The 21,842-nt window shown below is 40.1% G+C and overlaps 1 protein-coding gene across 1 annotated transcript in view; it reads left to right on the top strand.

The window, feature by feature from the left end:
* Window positions 1–18,108, top strand: part of CMTM4 (CKLF like MARVEL transmembrane domain containing 4) — a 36,764-nt gene extending 18,656 nt beyond the window's left edge. Inside the window, exons 3-4 of the mRNA XM_081963198.1 lie at window positions 8,096–8,194; window positions 10,124–18,108. Of these exons, the coding sequence (XP_081819324.1) occupies window positions 8,096–8,194; window positions 10,124–10,297 (273 nt within the window). The 3' untranslated portion in view covers window positions 10,298–18,108. The remainder of the gene's footprint in view (window positions 1–8,095; window positions 8,195–10,123) is intronic.
* Window positions 18,109–21,842: the final 3,734 nt, after the last annotated feature.

Raw genomic sequence — 21,842 nt, 5'->3', positions numbered from 1 at the left:
ATATGCTGAGCTTGTCGATCAGAAAGCTGGCAGTTCAGGATTCAAATCCCTAGTGCCGTGTAACAGAGTGAGCTCACGTTACTTGTCCCAGCTTCTGCCAACATAGCAGTTCGAAAGCATGCAAAAGCGCAAGTAGAAAAATAGGGACCCCCTTTGGTGGGAAGGTAACAGCTTTCTGTGCGCCTTCGGCGTTTAGTCATGCCGGCCACATGACCCCAGAGATGTCTTCAGATAAGGCTGGCTCTTTGGCTCTGAAATGGAGATGAGCATCGCCCTCTAGAGTTGGGAACGACTAGCACATATGTGCGAGAGGAACCTTTACCTTTACGCCAGTAAATGTTTTTCCCTCCACTGTAGAATAAACTTTACCCACAGTGTTGCAGCTGAACCGAGAACTCCCAAAAACACAAAAAAAATGTATCGCAATAATTTGTGTAGCCATGAAAGTGTTCAATGGCGGTGATCACTAATGACAACATTGCAGTCATTACATGTTGGAGTTTTTGATAAACATTCATAATATTTCAGGAAAGAAACATGGAACACTATTTTTGACAGCAGTCCTTCTGTTGTCATATTGCGAATCACATGCCTTTTAATTTATTTTATTTAAAAGTAGCTTCTAGAAGGTAAGTAGGCCAGCGACTCAGTTGTGGTATGCTGGAAAGCGCTAAGAGTTATTGAGGAAATAAGCAGACAAGTCATTTTTTTTCAGACGAACGCTGATAGTTTCCCCTCTGATAATGGGTTAAAAAACCAACAGTGGAAATTCCTGTGTGCTGCTTAACAAATATAGCTCCACAGTGCAAGAATGTATGCAAATAATATCAAGGAATGTAACGGCCATCTGAAAGCGTTTTTGTGATGAGCTTGTATTCACTCCTAAATCCTTGTTTTAATCCGTTGCAAATACCCCAAATATTTAGTCTAATTGCAATTGGTTTAGAGTTCTCTTCTCTGCCTTGTGATGGGTTAGAACGGATCTGTTTCAAATTGGAAGTGATGAACGAACGCTACACTCCCCGAGATTCCGACAAGCAGGGATTTGGCTAAAATGTTACCGCACTACGTCTTAGCAGGGGTAGTCAAAAAGGGTGGAAAAAGGTCCTGTTTCACCCCCCAAAAAATAAGTTTTCATGATTGTGGCAATTTGATTTTTTGTGCAAACTCTGTGCTCTGAAAATCATAGCCTGATGCTTGTTTTGAGGAATCCTTCATACTTGTAAGGAGTGGGACTTACAAGCACTTACTACTGTCTTTCCCCGAAAATAAGACAAGATCTTATTTTCTTTTGACCCCAGAAATAAGCGCTTGGCCTTATTTTCGGGGAGGTCTTATTATTTGTGAGGTGCAGGAGGCCCCTTAACCTCGGCCCACGGATCAGCTGATCAAGACAGAGCTGGAAGTTCTGCCTATGTTTCTGGCACGCTCTTGCCAGCCCAAGCGTCACTGGGCCACTAAGAGAAGGGGTGCAGAAGCTAGGGTGAGGCCGTTCTGCATGGATGGCAGGTGCCTATGAGGCAGGTGGGGCATGTTCCCGCCCCCTTTCCCCCCGCCCCCCGGAAATGGCAGGGACCAGCGGTGCATGTGTTTAAATATTTGGAGGGAGGGCTTATTTTAGCGCATGTGATCAAAAGCCTGATTGGGCTTATTATCCAGGGAGGTCTTTTTTTCGGGGAAACGGGGTAATACTGATGATGTTACCTAGTTTGGGTAATGAAATGTCTGCAAGGAAACAACCAAGGACTCTTCGTTTCAGCCCTGAGCTACAAATATTCTTATTTATGCTTACTTCTCTCCAAAGCCTCACGGTTTAAATATGGCTCAGGAAAAACTAAAAGGCCCGATCTAGTGATTATGCGGGTATCCGCAAGTTTTTGTGATACAAAAAGGGATAAGCAATAACAATAGCACTTAGACTTGTATACCGCTTCACAGTGCTGTACAGCCCTCTCTAAGCGGTTTACAAAGTCAGCCCGTTGCCCCCAACAATCTGGGTCCTCATTTGACCCACCTCGGAAGGATGGAAGGCTGAGTCAACCTTGAGCCTGGTGAGATTTGAACTGCAAATTGCAGGCAGCCGGCAGTCAGCAGAAGTAGCCTGCAGTACTGCACTCTAACCACTGCGCCACTGTGGCTCATAGCATAAGAGAAGTCATGTCACTGCTTATGACGTTAAATTAATACCACGGTTGCAGTGAATTAATTTTGAGAGGTCTGAGAATGAGAGCATTGGTTGGTAGGGGTGAGGCTGGTATAGTCTTGAAAAATGGATGGTGTGAAAGCTGGATATAAAGCTGGAATAAAGGTAAACTGGCTGTAAGCCAAGAGGCACCTTTTTTTTTCTTTGAAGTAATTTTGTTTTTTTGGGGGGGAGGGGATGCACTCCTATTTTAGAGCATTCTAAAATCCATCCATCTATCATCATCTTCATTTAATGACCTCATAATCCCTTGCTGGTGGAGTCTGGGCAACTGAATGGAGCTAGCTAGCAGAATGTTTTAATGGCCAGATGCCTTTCCTGTCACCAATGTGGAGTTTTGTTCAGCACATATATTCTCCTTGTGTCCAGAAAGAGAAATACCTGCCTCTACCTAGAATTGAACTCACAGGCTCCTGATTGTGAGGTGAGAGCTCCACCCTAGGCCACCGCACCACTCATTCCATCCATCCAACCATCTGTCCGTCCGTCCATCCATCCATCCACCCACCCACCCAAACCAACCCACCCACCCACCCACCCACCTACCTACCTACCTACCTACCTACCTACCTACCTATCGATCATCTTTATTTAATGACCCCATAATCCCTTGCAGGGTGGAGTTTGAGCAACTGAATAGAGCTAGCAGAATATTTTAATGGCCAGATGCCTCTACCTAGGATCGAACTCACAGGCTCCTGATTATGAGGCGAGAGCTCCACCCTAGGCCACCATGCCACTCCATCCATCCATCCATGCCACTCCATCCATCCATCCATCCATCCATCCATCCATCCAGCTATCCATCTATCTATCTATCTATCTATCTATCTATCTATCTATCTATCTATCTATCTATCTATCTATCTATCTATCTATCTATCATCTATCTATCATCTACCTATCTAATCTCTGCTTTTGGCTGTTCTTTTCCCAGCGTTGAGGCTGGAAGGCCCCTGCTATTTAGCTACAGAGTGATTCTCTCTGCTTTGAGCCATGCTGATGCCTTCTTTGCCTGTTTCAGTTCTTAAGAGGTTTATGGATTGGGACAGGCCATCCCAAATGCAAAAGAGGTTGAAAGGTAGCAGTTGTCAATTTCCCACACCTTCTTTACTACAGTTGATTTACTTTCGTCTCCCTCAGTAGGATTTCAAATATCTTTTGTGTAGGGGAATATAAAGGATAGTTCCAAGTAGAAACTTCGGCCATTATACTCTGGTTTTGGCTAAATCTGCTTGCTCTTGGCTTGCGTATAAGAAAAACACAAGACCCATAATTGCCTTACAGACCAAAAAAAAATCAGGCAGTCTGTTGAGTTTTAAAATATTTTGTGAACTGCACAATCAGCGCAGTCTTTCTCTCTCCTCCCAAATTGCAAGTTTTGTCATCTGACCTTTTCTCGTGAAAAAAATTAATTGTAGCAATCCTATCCTTTGGGTTATTATCCTTTGCTATCCTCTGCATAATTGATATTGAGATAAATTATATGAATGCCCTTATAGCAAATACTGATCTCTCTCTCTCCCTCTGTCTCTCTCTCTCTGTCTCTCTCTCTCTCTGTGTATTTTTCTGTCTATCTGTCTCTCTCTCTGTCTCTCTCTGTATTTCTCTGTCTCTCTCTCTCTCTCCATCTCTCTCTCTGTCTCTCTCTGTATTTCTCTCTCTGTCTCTCCGTCTCTCTCTCTCTCTCTCTCTCTCTCTCTCTCTCTCTCTCTCTCTGTGTGTGTGTGTGTATATGTGTGTGTGTGTGTGTGTGTGAGAAACAGGGTAACCAAATACCTTTTCTTTACATCTCTAAATTACAGGGTTCATGAAAGAGAAAATGGCTTGTTTTTCAGATTTCCCCTTTACTTCATTTTATGCATGAAATCAGGGCAGGACATTTTCTTTTCTTCACACATTTAGAAAAAAGAAGAACCCATTTGGTCTGCAACGTAAGCTATTTAGGAAAGACCAGTTAATGTTATGACTTTAGAACTTGGCAACTGCTTGGTAGAAGAGTGCATCAAAGAGATGATAACTAAAACACAAACACATTGGCAATCCAAAAGAAGATTTAGAAAGGAAGGCAAAGTACTGTGCCAAAAGTGCTATTATACACTTTGAGCAAATGACGTTGCAGGAAGGAATCTGCACACGGAAGATAAAGAAACTTAACATATGCCCCAAACAGACTTCAAATATAGTCCTTGCCCAATAATCTGAAATAGCAAGCAAACAAATGTTCAAATTAGCTCATTTAGGAGCTACTGTGTATTGTATGCTGGATCTCCCCCAACAAGCTTTATCAGACAAATGAACACACAACTTCTATGTGGGTCTAGGACAACTCGCCTTAGCCAACTCAATCACTGTGGCCAACACGTTGCAGCCATCTTGCTGCGGACAACCTCGCCTTGAGACAACTGGCTGCAGGATGAGTTACACCAGTATTGAAGAAATGATGAGATAGAATCGTTAACGGAAGGATGAGAAAGAGGCAAAAGCAAATGCGAACGACAAAAAATAAAATGATTTTTAAAAATTATTTTAAAACATTGAATAGAATTATTGAATTGTTGGCCATGGTGAGTTGATGGCAGCGAGTTATCCCATTCTAGTTCTACGCTGGCTAGGAATTGTAAAGGTTTCTGTCCTCTTCTACCCAGACAATGCCAGGTTGGAGAAAGCTGTGATCAACTATAAATTAAACGAATTGCTTGGTTTCGAATAAGCCATGTAATTGTCTTCCAGAAATCGCTTTGAATTTTCTACAACGGTAGTAAGCCAAGATAACTGTGATGACTTGGTGTGAGTAAATCTTAAAGCAGCAGATTGTGGCTTGAAGAGCTGAAGAACTGTTGACAGGTGCAAATAAAACCCAACATCTCTGTGGTGAAACCCCATACTTTTTAAGTCACTTTTTAAAAACTCAGCAATTGAAACTGATTGACTTCTTAATAACGTATTCGTTTTCTTTTCTTCTCCACATTAATCCAATGAATGCTTTCATGATTACATAGATGGCTACTGTTTAGGTGTCTGAAACATATCTAGCTATCCATTGAACAGAGCTTTCCCTATGTGATTGTTGGATATGTCCGTTTAATATATAAACGTCAGTTAATGTCAACCATAGCACAAGAGAAGCGAACACTCCGCAAAGCCAGACCTGCAAATGCTGCAACAATGGTGCCCACACATATCTTCCTGACAAGTGGCAGAACATTTCCTGCCCACATAGACCTTACCAGCCACCTGCGGATACATTGTGGACAGCCCACACCCTGTTAGATGTCAAGGGTTAGGGTTTGAACACGATGGACGAATATCATCGATTAATGTAAATAGACTGTGTATGTAAATATCAATGTAAGCATCAAAACTTACTGGCCATAGAAAGAAACCTGCCCTTTGAAAAGCTGACTTGAACTCATGTTGGTAATCTTAAATTGGATCTGTCTGTCTGCCTACCTGCCTGCCTGCCTGCCTATGTGCATATCTATCTATCTATCTATCTATCTATCTATCTATCTATCTATCTATCTATCTATCTATCTATCTATCTATCTATCTATCTATCATCATCTATCTATCTATCTATCATCTATCTATCTATCTATCTATCTATCTATCTATCTATCTATCTATCTATCTATCATCTATCTATCTATCTATCTATCTATCTATCTATCTATCTATCTATCTATCTATCATCTATCTAATCTATCTATCATCTATCTATCCTAATCAGTTCTGGTTGGAAAACTCTGGATTTTATTTGCCCCAAACCCTAAAAATTGAAGTCTGGGGAAGGCTCGGACAAGCTTCTATGTCAGAGGCAGAGAGGGGGCCAGGGCCATCTGGTAGTTACATGCTGCTTCTGGAGCGCTGGAATCTGACATCGGCGAGGCAGAAGAACTGTGTGAGCCTGTTCCCAGTGTGGACATGGGCAGAGCTGCCAGAAGGCAAGGTGCTTATCAACATTACTCTGAAAGACTGCGGCAACTCAAGCAGACATCTGTCGAACTCTTCACAGACTGTTTGTGAATCATTGTGGGCTGTGAATGACCATAATTCACAGCCGTTTAAATAAAAGAGGGTTTTTGGGACTAAGATTGTGATTTATACTTTCTCAGGAAGTCTAGATCAGAACAGAGAAGATGGACTAATAAAAACAAAGTCATCTTGGCATATTTCTGTAATAAATGTACACAACGAATCCCCACTATTTCGTATATTGGGACATCAGATACATTAGCTAAGAGTTTGTCTATTAGCTGTGAAATCTATGATAACTGGATGATCTGCATCTCTCTCTCTCTCTCTCTCTCTCTCTCTCTCTCTCTCTCTCTCTCTCTCTCTCTCTCTCTCTCTCTCTTCTTTTCTTTTCTTTTTGAATGTATTAGTAAGCCTATAAAGCATCTAACAAGAACTAGCTCTAATTCCTTAGAATTATAATAAATGTGCATAACAGTATGCCAATTATACATCTGGGAATTCAGTGAGCTTAAAATCACTTGAGCGCCATTACTAAACAGGAAGTCTGTAAAACTGAATTGCAGAAGTTACTGAATGATTTGTTGTTTTAGGAATGAACAATACTTGAAAAGATTCTCCAGGAGATAAGAGAAATGTTTCCTTTATGCTAAAACTATGCCACACAAACAGAATTAGCATTGTACAGAGATCCTGCAACATGTAACACCGCAAGAGACATGTGGCAGGCATACAGATAGTTTTCTAGATTTGACAAAGCTCGGAATCTATTTATATATCAGTAGCTAAGTTATAAAATATTCTTGTGGCTGGAAGAATGTTTCATGGGTTGGTAGTATTGGAATAAAGGAAAGAAGAAATTGCCCTTGTTTTATTAAGGAATTCTTTTTCTTGACTATAATGTAAGGAATTGTTCACTGGGCGTATAATGTATATTTTTTTGTGGAGTTGCAGTTTGACATAAAGTAATTAATTGCATGCAAACCTTCCTGCTTCATCAGCTCAGTTGATCTTATGACAGATTGACAGTATGTCAGACTTCGCCTGATAGTTAAGACTGCAGAAAAATCAATTGCCACTAGCCTTCCTTCCATTGAGGACTTGTATACTGCAAGACAAAATATCTACAGACCCCTCACATCCTGGACTCCGCTACAGGGCATTGAATGCCAAAACAGGGTTGTTGTTTTTTTGCTTTGTGCCATCACTCTGCTAAACACCTAATTCCTACAGCACTGTCTTATGTCTAAGGATATGTACCCTTGTAGTAGAGCTATACTCATGTATCCTTCTCATCTGTTCCGCTACTTTCTCCTATCGGTGTCTTATGTTTATATTACTTTGTTTTGCTGTATGTACAGTTAGGGATGTAACCCTAGTCTTGGCTTGGCAATGTATAAAAGCCATGATTGTAACAAATGTATCTGTTACTTTAAATGCTAGAGAGATGTGATTGGGTTGCTGTTACCTCAAGCAGCCATAAGAGGGAGCCAGAATGGCTGTGAGCTCTCTGTTTGTTAGAAGCTGATCGGTGTATTGTGAGGTTCTGTGATTTGCTACTGTTAGTTTTTTGTGTGCTAGACTGACTATTTGAGAACTGACTGACTGAACCGTGCATGACTTGGACTGTTAACTGGACTCTGAATACCTCTATATTTCCATATAGTAAACTACTATATTTTTATACTATTCAGTGTCCCTGTATGCTGGTTTGTGCGTGTTCTTCCATACCACTCTCATTACGCTTCTCTGCACACTCGCTTTCCTAACGGGGAGCTTAATTACTTGATATACACCAAGAGCTTCTGTACTGGAGACAAATTCCTTGTGCGTCCAATCACACTTGGCCAATAAAGAATATTCTGTTCCATTCTTATATTTTAAGATATAACATCTATAATTTTGTTTTTATAGGATTTAGTCAATACTGGAATCTGCACTTTCTTTTTCTTCATTGCGTCGATAGTACTTGCAGCTTTAAACCATCAAAAAGGTGCAGAAATTGCAGCTGTGGTAAGAAAACATTGATTTGTTTGCATTCTCTTGTTGAGAAGATGAAATATTTGTGCCTAAATATTTGTAACCCACTGTCAATAGCAAACTGCCACCCAGATTAATTTATGCTGCTTGACCCAGGGGGTTGGACTAGAAGGCCTCCAAGGTCCCTGCCATAGCTCTGTTCTGATTGACTGATTGCTGGTTAGAATTTCAATTTTAATACCAGTCTCTCTGTTCTCATATAGCATTCAGCCTAATATATATATGTATTTGTGTTACAACCCCTGGTATACCTAATTCAAATCCCAGTAAGGGTATGGCTAGCTGATGAGAGCTAATTAGCTCGAAATAGATCTATACTAGTCTCCCTTTATTTATTTATCAGTACAAATACAACACACATATAATATAATATAATATAATATAATATAATATAATATAATATAATATAATATAATATAATATAATAATATAATATAATATAATATAATATAATATAATATAATATAATATAATATAATAATGTAATATAATTAATATAATGTAATATAATATAATATAATTAATATAATATAATATAATATAATGTAATGTAATATAATATAATAATATAATATAATATAATATAATATAATATAATATAATATAATATAATAATATAATATAATATAATATAATATAATATAATATAATATAATATAATATAATATAATATAATATAATATAATATAATATAATATAATATATAAATATATATATATATATATAAACGATCCATCTCATTTGGCTTTATTTTAAACATACAGCTTAAATAACAAAGCTTTTTCAACTGCCATCAAGTGAAAATCAGTTTTTTTTCCCCTGAGCAAATCAGGGGTTTGCAGCCTTAGGTGTGTGTAAGGCCTGCACTTTGCCTTGGAGTGTTAATGCCAGATACCACACTGTTTAAAGTTAATAATCACTTTCCGTGGGATTTAATAATATTTAACAATTGCTCCTTTGTGGTATACATTAAAAATCCTGATTCAGCAACCATCCGTGAAGTGGGTTCGGGAAGGGACTGCAAGCTAACACTCTGTTAAAGCTTCATGTGGGCACTGGATTTGCAGATGGTGCATTGGTGCTTTAATTAATGAGTAGTTCTGTTTCGCCAAGGGATTTTGCAATGTTATTGTATAAGCCAGTGATGGCAAACCTTTTCAGCACCGAGTGCCGGAAAGGGAGCACTTTGCATATGCGCGCACACTCATCTGGGCCACGACCAGGAAGAGGAACTGCCCAGGGGGCATGCGTGCACTGGAAAATGAACTTCCAGTTTCCGCAGACATGCACGTCAGCCAGCAAGTCTTCTGGTTACTGGTGCACAAGCACGCACGCCGATCAGCTGGCCAGCGGGCATGCTCATGCCTGAAAACAGAAGACCATCTCTTCCGGTTTCTGGCACTGCCGCACATGCAAAGGCCAGGTGATCATTGCGTGTGCATGTATGCCAGAAACCTGGAAGAGGAATGGGGGACGCCACACGTGCCAGGCGACAGGGCTCCGCGTGCCACTTCGGGCATGTGTGCCATAGGTTCGCCATCACGGGTATAAGCTAATAGGCTGCTTTCAGAGTTACAATTCCCTAATTTTCGCCTTTTGACTTATATCTCAAAAAAATCCAGAGGACATGAAATTTTAATGGAAAATAAATAATCAGTGTCATCATATGTTTATGGTTTTGGTTGCTAAGCAAAAGCGTTGTTAAGTGAGTTTCACCACATTTTACAAGTTGGCCACGCCCACCCAGTCACATGGCCAGCAAGCCACTCCCACAAAGCAGGCCACACCTACAGAAGAAGTTCTAAAAAAATTTGAAACCTACCACTGGCGCACACATAATTTGTATTTTGTTAATTGTTACCTGCTATTTCCTCAAACAAATGTTCTCTTTCCCTTTTTTAGATATTTGGCTTTTTGGCAACCGCAGCCTATGCAGTGAATTCATATTTAGCAGTTAAAACTTGGAGAGACACCAACAGACAACAAAACACACCGCAGACGAGTGACTATAGACGTGCTCGGACAGAATCCAGAGAAGTAGATAACCGTCCAGAGATTCAACGTCTGGACGGGTGAAAACGGGAACTTCCTGAAAAAGATTTTTTTTTTAAAAAAATGAAAAGCCTGCGGACCTATGTTTTAAAGAAAAGAAGATGCTGACGATAATTTTTACAGGCAGTAAAGGAGGACGTGATGGCCAAGAGCATGTTCGAAGAGAAGGAGGTGGATTACGAAGCAATTATATGAAGGCTACAATGACAATTGCATCTATTTTTTTTTTTGGCCCGTAAATAATGGAGGATGGAGATACAAGAGTGGAGAAAGGGATGCATAACATCCAGACCCCCCAAAAAAGAGTAGAATTAATGCTAGCAATAGATATTTTTTTTGAAACATAATTTTGATGTTTGGCATCATGCACTGAGATGAAAGATAGCAAGAATATAAATTGGCTATTGGATTACGAAACTGCTACATAACATTTTCTAAGAGGTTTGCCAGGTTACTTTTTGCTCTCACATTCCTCCTACACTTTTGCTGTTGTCTCTGCAACGAGCAGCCAAGCTGTAGTAGACTTTTAGCTGGAGGATCAGGTAATATGAACTAACGGTTTTGACTGCAAAGGAAACACCAAGCACACTCCCTCTGTGGTTACAATTTAGGTACGACCTGATCTTGAATTCTATCATCTATTACATGCTCTCTCTTTTTTTTACTCTGGAAGAAACACAAAGTAGGTATTGGGATTGTTTATCTAAACATGTATAGACCATTATACTCCCCCCCCCCCTTCTCCCTTTTATGTTCAGCTACAAGAAAGTCTCATTGTGATCAGGGTTCAAGAACATTTGTTTTGCATCCACGGATTGCAGTGTCTCTGAAACGGTGTAACTGTCCTGAGAACTTCATTGGTTTGGCTGCTAATTTCTATTGTCCAAATTCTTTAGACTGTTATTGTGGGAAAGATGTTGGGAGACAGAGTGAAGAGATGCTTCCCAGGGAATCGGTCAGTTAAGAGACAGCAGAGTGGGAAGCTGGATAACAGATGGAGAAGAAGCTCAGAAAGGACCCACCTTAGATTCTGTTAAAAATAAAATTAGAATCTGGTTGTGATTCCTGTCTAGTCTGGTAAGGCTGACAGTTACTTAGTTGGGTGGTAACTTTCTGGATGTCAGATCAGGCATGTTTGAAGTATCTCTACAGATTAAGACTCATTTTGGCCAGTGAACATAGCCGGTTATGTGGTTTGTTTAGTTTATATATTATTCATACAATATTATTGTTGTTAGTTGTGTCTGACCCATCGCGACCCCATGGACAACATTCTTCCAGGCCTTCCTGTCCTCTACCATCTTCGGGAGTCCATTTAAGCTCACACCAACTGCTTCGGTGACTCCATCCAGCCACTTCATTCTCTTTCGTCCCTTCTTCTTTTGCCCTCCATCTTTCCCAGCATGAGGCTCTTCTCCAGTGAGCCCTTCCTTCTCATTAGATGACCAAAGTATTTGAGTTTCATCTTCAGGATTTGGCCTTCTCAAGAGCAGTCAGGTTTGATCTCTAGGACTGACCGGATTTTTGTTAAAAAGCTTTGGTACTGATTCAAGCTGCATTCAAAACTACTTTTGGAAGAGAGGCGCTTAAAGCAGCTTGAATTATGACCTGCTGGTAGAGCTATTGCTATTCCAAAAAGTTAGCAAAACATGTGATGCCGTATAGCAATTTCATTTTTGTTTTTTTGTCAGTAGATGGCAAGTAAAATAAATAAGGGTGAGAAAATACAGGGAAGTTTCACTGCAAAAATATCACCTGAATTCCCCTTTCGTCCTGCCAGTAAAATTCTGCACTGTAAATGAGCTTTATGATAGAAAATGGCAACGCAAAGCCAGGATATGCACTTAAAGGCCTTTAGAATTGATCTTAGTTCAGCTCAATTACTTAGAGAGTAAACTGATTTGGCCCTTTCTCTTTGGTTCTGCCACTAAACATATGAGGGTTGTATGAAAAGTAATGACTCAACCTTAATGCCTCCTCTACTACCAAGGTAGGCTTGGTCAGGAAACATAACCACGAGAAATGCTGGAACTCTTGTTTTATTGATAGAAGCTATAGAAACACAAACTTGAAAGCTTACTGAGCCGAGGTGGAGCAGTGGTTAGAGTGCCTACTTCAGCTGACTGCTAGCTGCAGTTCCGCAGTTCAAATGTCACCAGCTCAAGGTTGACTCAACCTTCCATCCTTCCGAGGTGGGTAAAATGAGGACCCAGATTGTTGACTCTGTAAACCGCTTAAAGAGGGCTGTAAAAACCACTCGGTGCTATTAATGGCGTTTCCCCTTCCTTTCCTCTTCAATCAAAGAAAATCAAGGCAGGGCAATTTTTAATTTCTTCCTCATTGTTTCTTGTTTCCCTAGGCTAAATTCTACTAACAGCTACCCCATACTTTTCCAACGTAATCTCTGTGCTCTTCTACACTTTGTGATGATGTTCCATAGATAGTGATGCTTAGTATTCCGGGTGGCAATGATGAACCTAGTTTTCATCAGCTGTCACAATGCTATGAATACATCCCTCCTCTCTTGGCGCGGCAACCAACTTTCAAGTTTTGAAGATTCCATTTCTGCCATCATTCTGTCATGCTCAAACCTTCTGATGCAAGACAACATCGCTAAGGTGACCTGCTATCCATGATCAGTGCATCAACCTTTCTTACCTTAACTCTTGCTGTCACAAATTGCGCACTTCAGTCTCGCTCAGACAAATCAACACTCTCCCCAATCCATCCTCTTTGCATTTACAACTTCACAATTTTTGTTGGCTCGTTTGGCAGTGAATTTCAGTTGTGGGATTCCATTGGCAGTCAAACATCCAATCAGTGCGTTGCCTAAAGAGCACGGATGAGTTCCCATGTGCAAGTTTCTATTTCACAAATTCTAGCAAGACAGGGTTTCCCCCCCCCCCTCTTCGTAAAATTTTCTACCAATTGAAGTGGAAAAAACAGATGGTAAACAATATGTTTCTAATATGTAGGCAGTAACATATACCGCTGAAGGCATTACTTTTCATTCAAGACCTGTAATTGAAGAACCCGCCCTCCATAACATGCGTTGCAGCTGTGTTTGGGAATATGATGATTGTGTCTTACAAGAGTGACGCTTAGCTAAGAGAACAGACATTTTAACATTATTGTGTAGAACAGAGGTGCGGTACATTAAGTTGCCTTGAGAAATTGAAATAACCAAATTTGTGCTTGATATTGTCAGAAATGACAAGCATTGGATGTCTGGGTATGAGTATAGAAAAAAAACTATTATAGCTGTCTTACTCCACAAAGGTAAATGTCCATAATACACAAATAATGAAGAAGACCATCTAAAACACTGTTTCTCAACAGCTTGAAGATGGGTGGATTTTAACTCCTGGGAATTCTGGGAGCTGAAGTCCACCCACCTTCAAGCTGAGAAACACCGATCTAAAAAAACCCAATCACCTGGAAATCTTTTGTCCAACAATATTACAAAAGCAAATACGGTGAAGAAGTATTGCTTGTATATCCTAGTGTAGTAATTATTATTTTATATTTCCATATGTTCAACCATTCAATTCAATGGTCGGTACCCTGTTTCCCCGAAAATAAGACCTCCCTGAATAATAAGCTCAATTGGGCTTTTGAGCGCATGCACTGAAATAAGCCCTCCCTCCAAAATAAGCCCTCCTCGAAAATATTTAAATGCATGCGCAGCCTGTCATTTTGGGGGTCAAAAGAAAATAAGACCCTGTTTTATTTTGGGGGAAACGGTATTAGCCCTGCATTAGTAATGTATCCAACCAGAGCTTTGGTGATGTCAAGGAAATCAACCCAGCCTTGTTGGGTTTCAAAAGCTTTTAATGACTAATTACGTTTATATATCACATTTTGGATGAGTGTTGGAAATTATTTACCTAGCCTATGTCTGGTAATATCAAGTAATCTTTATAAAAACATGATTAAAGTAATCTTCTACAAGCTATATATATTTTTAGCAATGACTTCCATTTTAAGAATATCTGGCTTTTAACTAGGAAAAAGGGTTGCATAGTACTTTTTTTACAAGGCAGTTTTATTTCTATGAGATAAGAATATTGCATGTTCGACCTTAATTAGCTATGCTTTTCATGGAAAAAGGTGCTCAGTGTATTTGACCGGCTGTGGTCAGGTTTTATTTTGTTGTTAATTGTGAAGATGCAAGGACCCAATACAACATCCAGATTGTTACAGTTGTGGCTTGCGGTATTTAGCTAAGGCTTGTCTTCACAGCCATGGTAATACCCATAGATGAAAACTAAGAAGCTGGAGTGAAACCTATTCCTATTCCTTCCTCTTGACAGCTGTGATTGATTTTGGAAAAATCAGTTCACTTTCTGGAATAATTTAATTCAGATGGCTTCTGAGCCCCAGAAATAAATAGGTAGAAAAGGAATAATGTTTTTTAAAAACCCAGCTATTTGTAATATTTCTAGTAAACTCGTGTTTTGGACTTTGTCTTGCCTTATTTACAATATTGATTTGATACTAGAAGAAATGCAAACCAAAACAGAATTCCTATGTCTGGTTTTCCTTGACTAGAAAACAAGCCCCTTTATTAATCTGCCTGGCCCGATGAGCAAAATAGGAGCTACCAGTTCGGCCAGCAAATCATCCATTTTCCTTAAGCTTTCCCGTCCCTTCTAAAAATCATTTTTCCAAATTGAGAACCATTTTCATGTGTTGAGAACAATTCAACAACAGTCAGCCAACATGGTCAAGATCGCAAGGTTAGGAAAGTTGGTGTAGCTAACCCGAGAGTGAATTCGGTGGTGTTTAATTTGGGATGAAATCAGATAAAAGCATCGAAGAGGGCGAAACGTCTATGGAGATTCTCAACCCTCCGGGTCAGGGTTATTCCAAACGTGCTTTTCAAAACGCAACTGGACTTTCCTGGGTTTTTTTGTCCCCCTTGAAAACGTTTCGCTTCTCCTTCAAGAAGCTTCCTCGGTTCTATCAGTTCAATCCTTTCTATCAGTTCAGTCAATTCAGTTCAGTCCTATCCTTCTGTTCCCCACCGTTCAGTCAGAACTGCAGAAGCGAAACATTTTCAAGGAAAAAGAATCAAGAAAGTCCTGTTGTCTTTTGGGAGGAAAAAAAGCATCTTTGGGATATCTTAATAGGGCATTGTGAGTCCTGGCTTATTTCTGGCTAACGTCTTCTGTTGTGGCGTGTAAGAAGCCCTAAGTAACAGTACTGTAAACAGAGCCTGTTTAGAGGTAGAATAGATTATACATCTTTTACATGTTATGTGCGATCCAGGAGCAGCCATATATATATAACACCTGTTTTAGTGACTCTGCTAAATCCCACTTAACCTAGAATAAAAGATGCACTTAAAATTGTCTTATGTGGATACTTCTCTTCTGCATTATTGTGGATGGAACCTATTTGTATATATTGAGGTTTATGAATTGAGATATAATACGATGATGGGATGGTAAACTGTATATTTATTGTTCATTGGTTATTGTCCCAGTTTGGCTAAGGTGCCTTTTTGGTACGAATATCCTTTGTGTGTGAATGGCATGAACCCTTTCTCAGAGATCCTTCCTGCAAAACGCTATTTTTTAATAACCACAAATGGCTAAGCAACACTTTTTATGTTTTAAGTTCTGTTAAAACACCAACCTTAATGGATTCCTCAGCCTTCTTTAAAGCCTCTGCTTTCCTGGCAGAAGTTGACAAACACCATTGCATTGCCATGGACAAACTCTTAAATGTGTTTAACATGCGATGCAAGCCTTTTGGTAGGTCCAGAGACAGCGTGTAAAAAATGTGGATTTTTGTCGACAAGGGGACCAAGTTGAAACAGGTAAACGCAATGCCAATTCCTGGGGCAGCACAAAGTGCTATTATGAAACGAGGGGCACCAGTAGTTAAAAAGAGAGATTATTTCCCCTAATTTAAAATGCTTTCAAATATATGCCAAGTTGCACTTGCTTTCCTTTTTTAGAGGATTCTTTTGTATAGGACTGTTTCAAAACCTACTCCAAGGCACTGGCACTGTATTCTAGACCAGGGGTCACCAACCTTTGGGACCGCAGGGACCACTAAATTCATAATTTGTAATCCTGGGGACCACTAATATGATTTTTTTTTAAAAAAAGATAAAACAGTATTTAGTTCAATGTAAAAAAATGCAAACCATTTTTCTGCGGACCACCAAAACTTTCTCACGGACCCCCAGTTGGTGACTTCAGTTCTAGACTTTTCCAGGAATCAAACTTTTGTGACCAAAAATATTACCCAACTAGGATTTTCAATGAGCTAATAAAGACAAGTGATTTCAGTTTGATCTCCTTTCCTTCCAGGGTGAAACCATATTTAAAGTATCACGTCCTTAAGTTGTTGGATATTGTGAAATAAACATTCCTCCTATTAAGAAGGGAAAAGCTGGATTATATAGCATGAAACACTATTGAAGTCAAGTCCCAGGGACTTAAACTGTTTTTTTAAACAACTATTGCAAACGTATGCCTGCAGCTACCATACCAGCAGTTTGTAAACAAAAAAAAGGGGGCAATAAATTGTACAAAGTTTGAATATGGTTTCAGTTACGATCCTGATTTGCTGATGGGCTGAATCGGCTTTCAGCCAAGGACTTCCAGTGTGACCTACATTGTATCAGATAGAATCGTTCGTTTTCAAAGTTTTATCTTGCAGAAAATCACAAGATCTTTTCAGAAAAAAAGATTGTGTGGTCAGCACATAATTTTCCATCTGACTCCTTTGCCGTTTAGATTGACATGCTCTTCAACATGTCCGAGCTCTGCAGTTTGGGGAACATATTTCCCAATATGGTCCAGGGAGACTTGATGAGAATATCATTTCAATGGCCTGGGACTACAACAGGAGGCTTCGATACCTTCTGCTTACTACAGATGGTTCAGAAACTGCTATCAGGCGGCTTCGAGAATACAGCAATACATTTTGTACCTGCCTAGTCTAAATATTGATAATTGGATTGGCCAATGCAGGAATCTAGTAGTTTTAACTTAGAACATAACACCAACAAGCATAGTAGACATGGGTGGAACACAGTGCAATCTGCAGTAACCTATTAGTTCAGTGTTTTATCAACTTCTGCAACTTTAAGCTGGCTGAGGAACTCTGGGAGTTGAAGTCCACGCATCTTAAAAGTCGTTGAGGTTTGAAAAACCCCGCAATTTGTCGTTCCAGAGCAAAGTTAACCATATTCCACAAAGTTCCTGTGGCTCCAAGACAATCTGTATGGCCTTTTGCTTTAGTACCAAGAAAAAAACAAACTTTGAGCGCAGAAAAAGTTTCTTCCTGCATACTCTTTGACATTCCATATATGAGGATTTCTATCTGTTGTGTGAATAAGATGTATATCCATTCCAAAGTTTCACGAAGACAAATAGCAGTTGTATGCCATGCACTTTTAATTTCCAATATTACTCTACATTTATAAACTTCCAGGATGAAGGATTGTAATGATTTTTTACTTAAAACTGAAGGCAATCACCAAGTTGCTGCTTGGTCAGTTCTTGTTTTTAAATTGATTCCTATGTGGTGTATTTTTTATCAGTTTTACCTTTGTATATTGGCATGGTTTATTCTGGGTAATGTAAAATTTAATATGAGTATCCTTCTGGCTTTTGATCTATACTTTTTTGGGGGATACACCAGGATATCGGATTCTATAAAATTCTCATGGTACTTGTCTATTTTCATTGTGTGTGTGTTTTTTTAAAAACAAAAACCTGTATTTTTGTATGTAGGACAAAATCATAAGCTTTTGGAGTACTAATCTCATATGGAATCATTGTAAAGGATTTAATAAACGGGTAGGAATAAATGTCTTCACTTGTTGAGCGTTTGCATCTTGGGTGACTTATAAACCCAATTGTTTCATTCCATCTAAGAAAACTCTCCGATATTTCTAACAAGGACTTGAATTTGTCATTCTTTGGGAAAACAAGCATTTAGTTGCTCAAAGAGTCTTGATTTGTTTCAATGTGCACGTTCAGATAACTACTGTGTTTCTCCGAAATTATGACATGTCCTGATAATAAGGCCATGCCACATTTTTCTGGTGGGCAAAAATATAAGCCCTCCCCCGCAAATAAGCCCCCTGGACAACCCACCACCTCCGGCCAGGCAGAGCGCCGCTCACCAACCTAGCGGTGTCCCGAAGGTGCCAAGCCGCAGGAACCGGAGGGGAGGCAAAGGTGATTGTGTTACTTGGCGGTTTCGGGATACCACTAGGTTGGTGAGCGGCTCTGTGCCCAGCTGAAGAGGGGGGTTGCTAGACAGCTGCTCTTGCGAGCGGGCTCCCAAAGAGCTGGGCACAGCCTCATGGGCGAATGGCTGTGTTGTGCTGTCGCAGCAGCGCAACACAGCAGCCATGAAGCGACCACGCTCACGAGCAGCCACCTGGCAAACCCACTTTCCAGCCAGGCACAGCACCATTCACTGACCTGGGGGTATCGCCAAGCCATGTGAGCGCTTTTTCACTGGCTGCCCAGCTCCCACAACTTGGTGCCTTCGAAATGCCAGTGAATACTGCTCTGCACGGCTGGAGAGGGGGGTTACGCAAGCGGCCGTTCTGCTCTATATTGTTGTATGCTCTGCCGACAGTTGGCCCACAACCATAGAGCGTACGTCCAGAGCGGCCACTGCCGGAAGACTCGGTTTGGAAGCCGCAGAAAAAGCCATGCGGCGGCAGCAAAGGTGCCTGGCTCTGTGGAGAGAGCTGGGCCAGGGAATCGTGAGGTTGGCAGGCGCGTGAGCAAGACCGGAATAGCCGCTCATGTAACCCCCTCTCCAGCCATGCAGAGCGCCATTCACTGGCATTTCGAAGGCACCAAGCCTTTTTTTTGGGGGGGGGGGGAAGGTGCGTCGTATACTCCTAAAAATATAGTACCTTTTAGGGGCTGCGTCATAAGTCTCGGTTGGATTATCTGTATCATTTGCCTTGGTTAATGGAGACTGATGTTCCAAGCCGAAGGTTGAGAGGAGTATCCTCTGAATGAATTTCTCAGCCCTAATGTATAAATAATTGTTTGCTGCAGCCCCTTTTGGGGTTAGCAATTTCTCTGTATTTAAAAAGTGCCTTATATTAATTTTTTTAAAAAATAAAAAAGCCAAGACATTACTTTGCCATTTACAGACACCCATCAAACTTCCTTTGATGCGGCTACCTTGAGAATTCAATTGCACATGTAAGTAATTACTCGAGGCAAACGTACCTTTCTTTTTATAAAATACACTTACAGTAAAAACATAGTATCAAAAGATTACAAAATTCGGATAACATAAGATTCACATAATCAAATCATGAGCTCATTTCTCAATCCGGTTATAAACAGCAGCATGTCTGTCTAAATCATGCAAATTATTATAATGGAACTGAGCTGTTCATTTTGTAAATTGTAACTGAAGTGACTTCTAGATACCTATACTTTTAAGGCGGTTTCAAATTTGTTATTTTAGGCATAACCTGAGATTTCCCTAATCTTAAAAATCAAGCATTCGTATCAGTGTACAAATTCCGGAATTAAATTTGTACAGGTAAAATTATATTCCAGAAATGTTATTTAAGAAACAGACAAGTAAAATTATGACTTTATAGCCTTCGTTGTTATGATTTTGCTAGCACTGATTTCCACGGGTACATTAGCCTGCATACCCTTTCTCTATCCATTTCTGGAAAGTTCACATTTTATAACCCAACATTAGTTCTTGGAGATTGTTTTTCATCAGCTGATCAAAAATTATTTTTCCTCTGCAATTTGGCTTATTATTTAGGTTTTGAATCCTGTCGTTACGAAGGCATCTGAATTACAAACCAAAATCTGGCTGAAATCTGTAATGGAAAGATTATTTCAAACAAGAAAAAAAAAAAAAAAACGGAATGGTTTCCCTGAAGGGGATGATTAACAGAAAAAGTTATTAAGGGAGCCAAGAACAGGCCGTTTTGATTGTTCTCATAACTGAAACACCCAGATCTTTCCAGATAGTGCAGATATTTAAATAATATGAAAGCTTAGTGAACACCTTAAAATGAAATATTGACATAGATTTTACTCCATCTACAGTTTCAAAATGTGTTCCTTGTTCCATTGGACATGCGCGCTAGGTTTCCTTCGATTGAAAAAAAAATTCACAGATTAAACCACATGCAAATGACTATATAAAAAGAAGCAAAGACGGTAAAATGCTCCTCGGGGGAATTCCAGAGAAGTATGAACGGGAACATAGCTAGTAAACTGTTGTGCTAACCCAGTACAGAAGCCAGCCTGCTGGGTCCTTCCGTCCTTTTATTGCAAGGACCTGCCTGTGGGGTTTATCAAAAGAAAAAAAAACATATTTGCTTTGTCTTGATAACTGACCCTCCCTACAAAAGTAATACAAATCGGTACTAAGCTTATTAAATATTGTGTACTGTATATATTGCATCATAGTTTCCTTCATTATAGGTAGCCCTTGTTTAGTTATCACTGTTTGGACTGGCAACTCTTGCTAAGGAATGCAGTTGTTAAGGGAGCCGTCACGTGGGTAAAACAGCCTTATGTGTCCTCCCTTCTGCTGTGGTTATTGAGACACCCCAGGTCATTAAGCGAGACTTACTGGCAGCTTCTCCATGGACTCTTGCTTGTAAGCAGCTGGTTGTGAAAGGCACAGAGGGTTATGTTAACTGCAGGACACTGCGATGGTCATAAGGCAAAGCACACAAAGCAGGCAGTCAAAAAACTGCAGGGATGCTGCAATGGTCATTATCTGTGATGACCAGCTGTAAAGGTACTTTTTCAGCACTGTCATAACTTAGAACCATTGCTAAGCAGAGCAGTCCTTAAGCAAGGACTGGCATATGGGAGAGGGGGAAAAAAACCCCAGAAGCCGGAGGAATGGCATGGCCATTTCACCTTACCCTGAGATTCTTTTTTGGCAATTCTAGTTTTGGATAAGAGGGCATGTACATCTCAGAACAAGACCTCTGTATCTTGCATAGTTTTCTGTAGCTCACCATGCCTCCTAATTACTGGTGGAGCTATCGGTCAATCAAATCAAATATTTATCATGGTCATGGCCAGAATACAATTAATGATTTATAAAGTTCGAACAGGATCAAAAAACTAAACCTATATAAAGTATTTTAGTTAATTTTTTAAAGTTTGTACTCTCTCGCTGTCCATTTATCATCTATCAAATTATTTTTTATATTTCGCCCTTCTTATGCTGGTATAGGACTGTAATAAAGATTTGATTGGCTCGAGTGGCTATCCAAGGCCTAGGCCCTGTGGGAACACTATTCCTCGCTATGTTTCTGTGCCTCCGATTTCGTGAAGCGAGGCAGGCACTCACAAAAGTTGTAAGAAAGCACGTTCATCACTCTTCTTTCTTGAGGAATGATGTTCTAACGTGGGGCTTGTTATGTCTAAGGTAAAGGTTCCCCTCGCACATATGTGCTAGTCGTTCCCGACTCTTGGGGGTGGTGCTCATCTCCATTTCAAAGCCGAAGAGCTAGCGCTGTCCGAAGATGTCTCCGTGGGCATGTGGCCGGCATGACTAAATGCCGAAGGCGCACAGAACA

Source organism: Natrix helvetica, assembly GCF_964273705.1.
Source record: "Natrix helvetica genome assembly, chromosome: 10".
Lineage (NCBI taxonomy): Eukaryota > Metazoa > Chordata > Lepidosauria > Squamata > Natricidae > Natrix > Natrix helvetica.
This window is presented reverse-complemented; position numbering and strand designations above follow the sequence as displayed.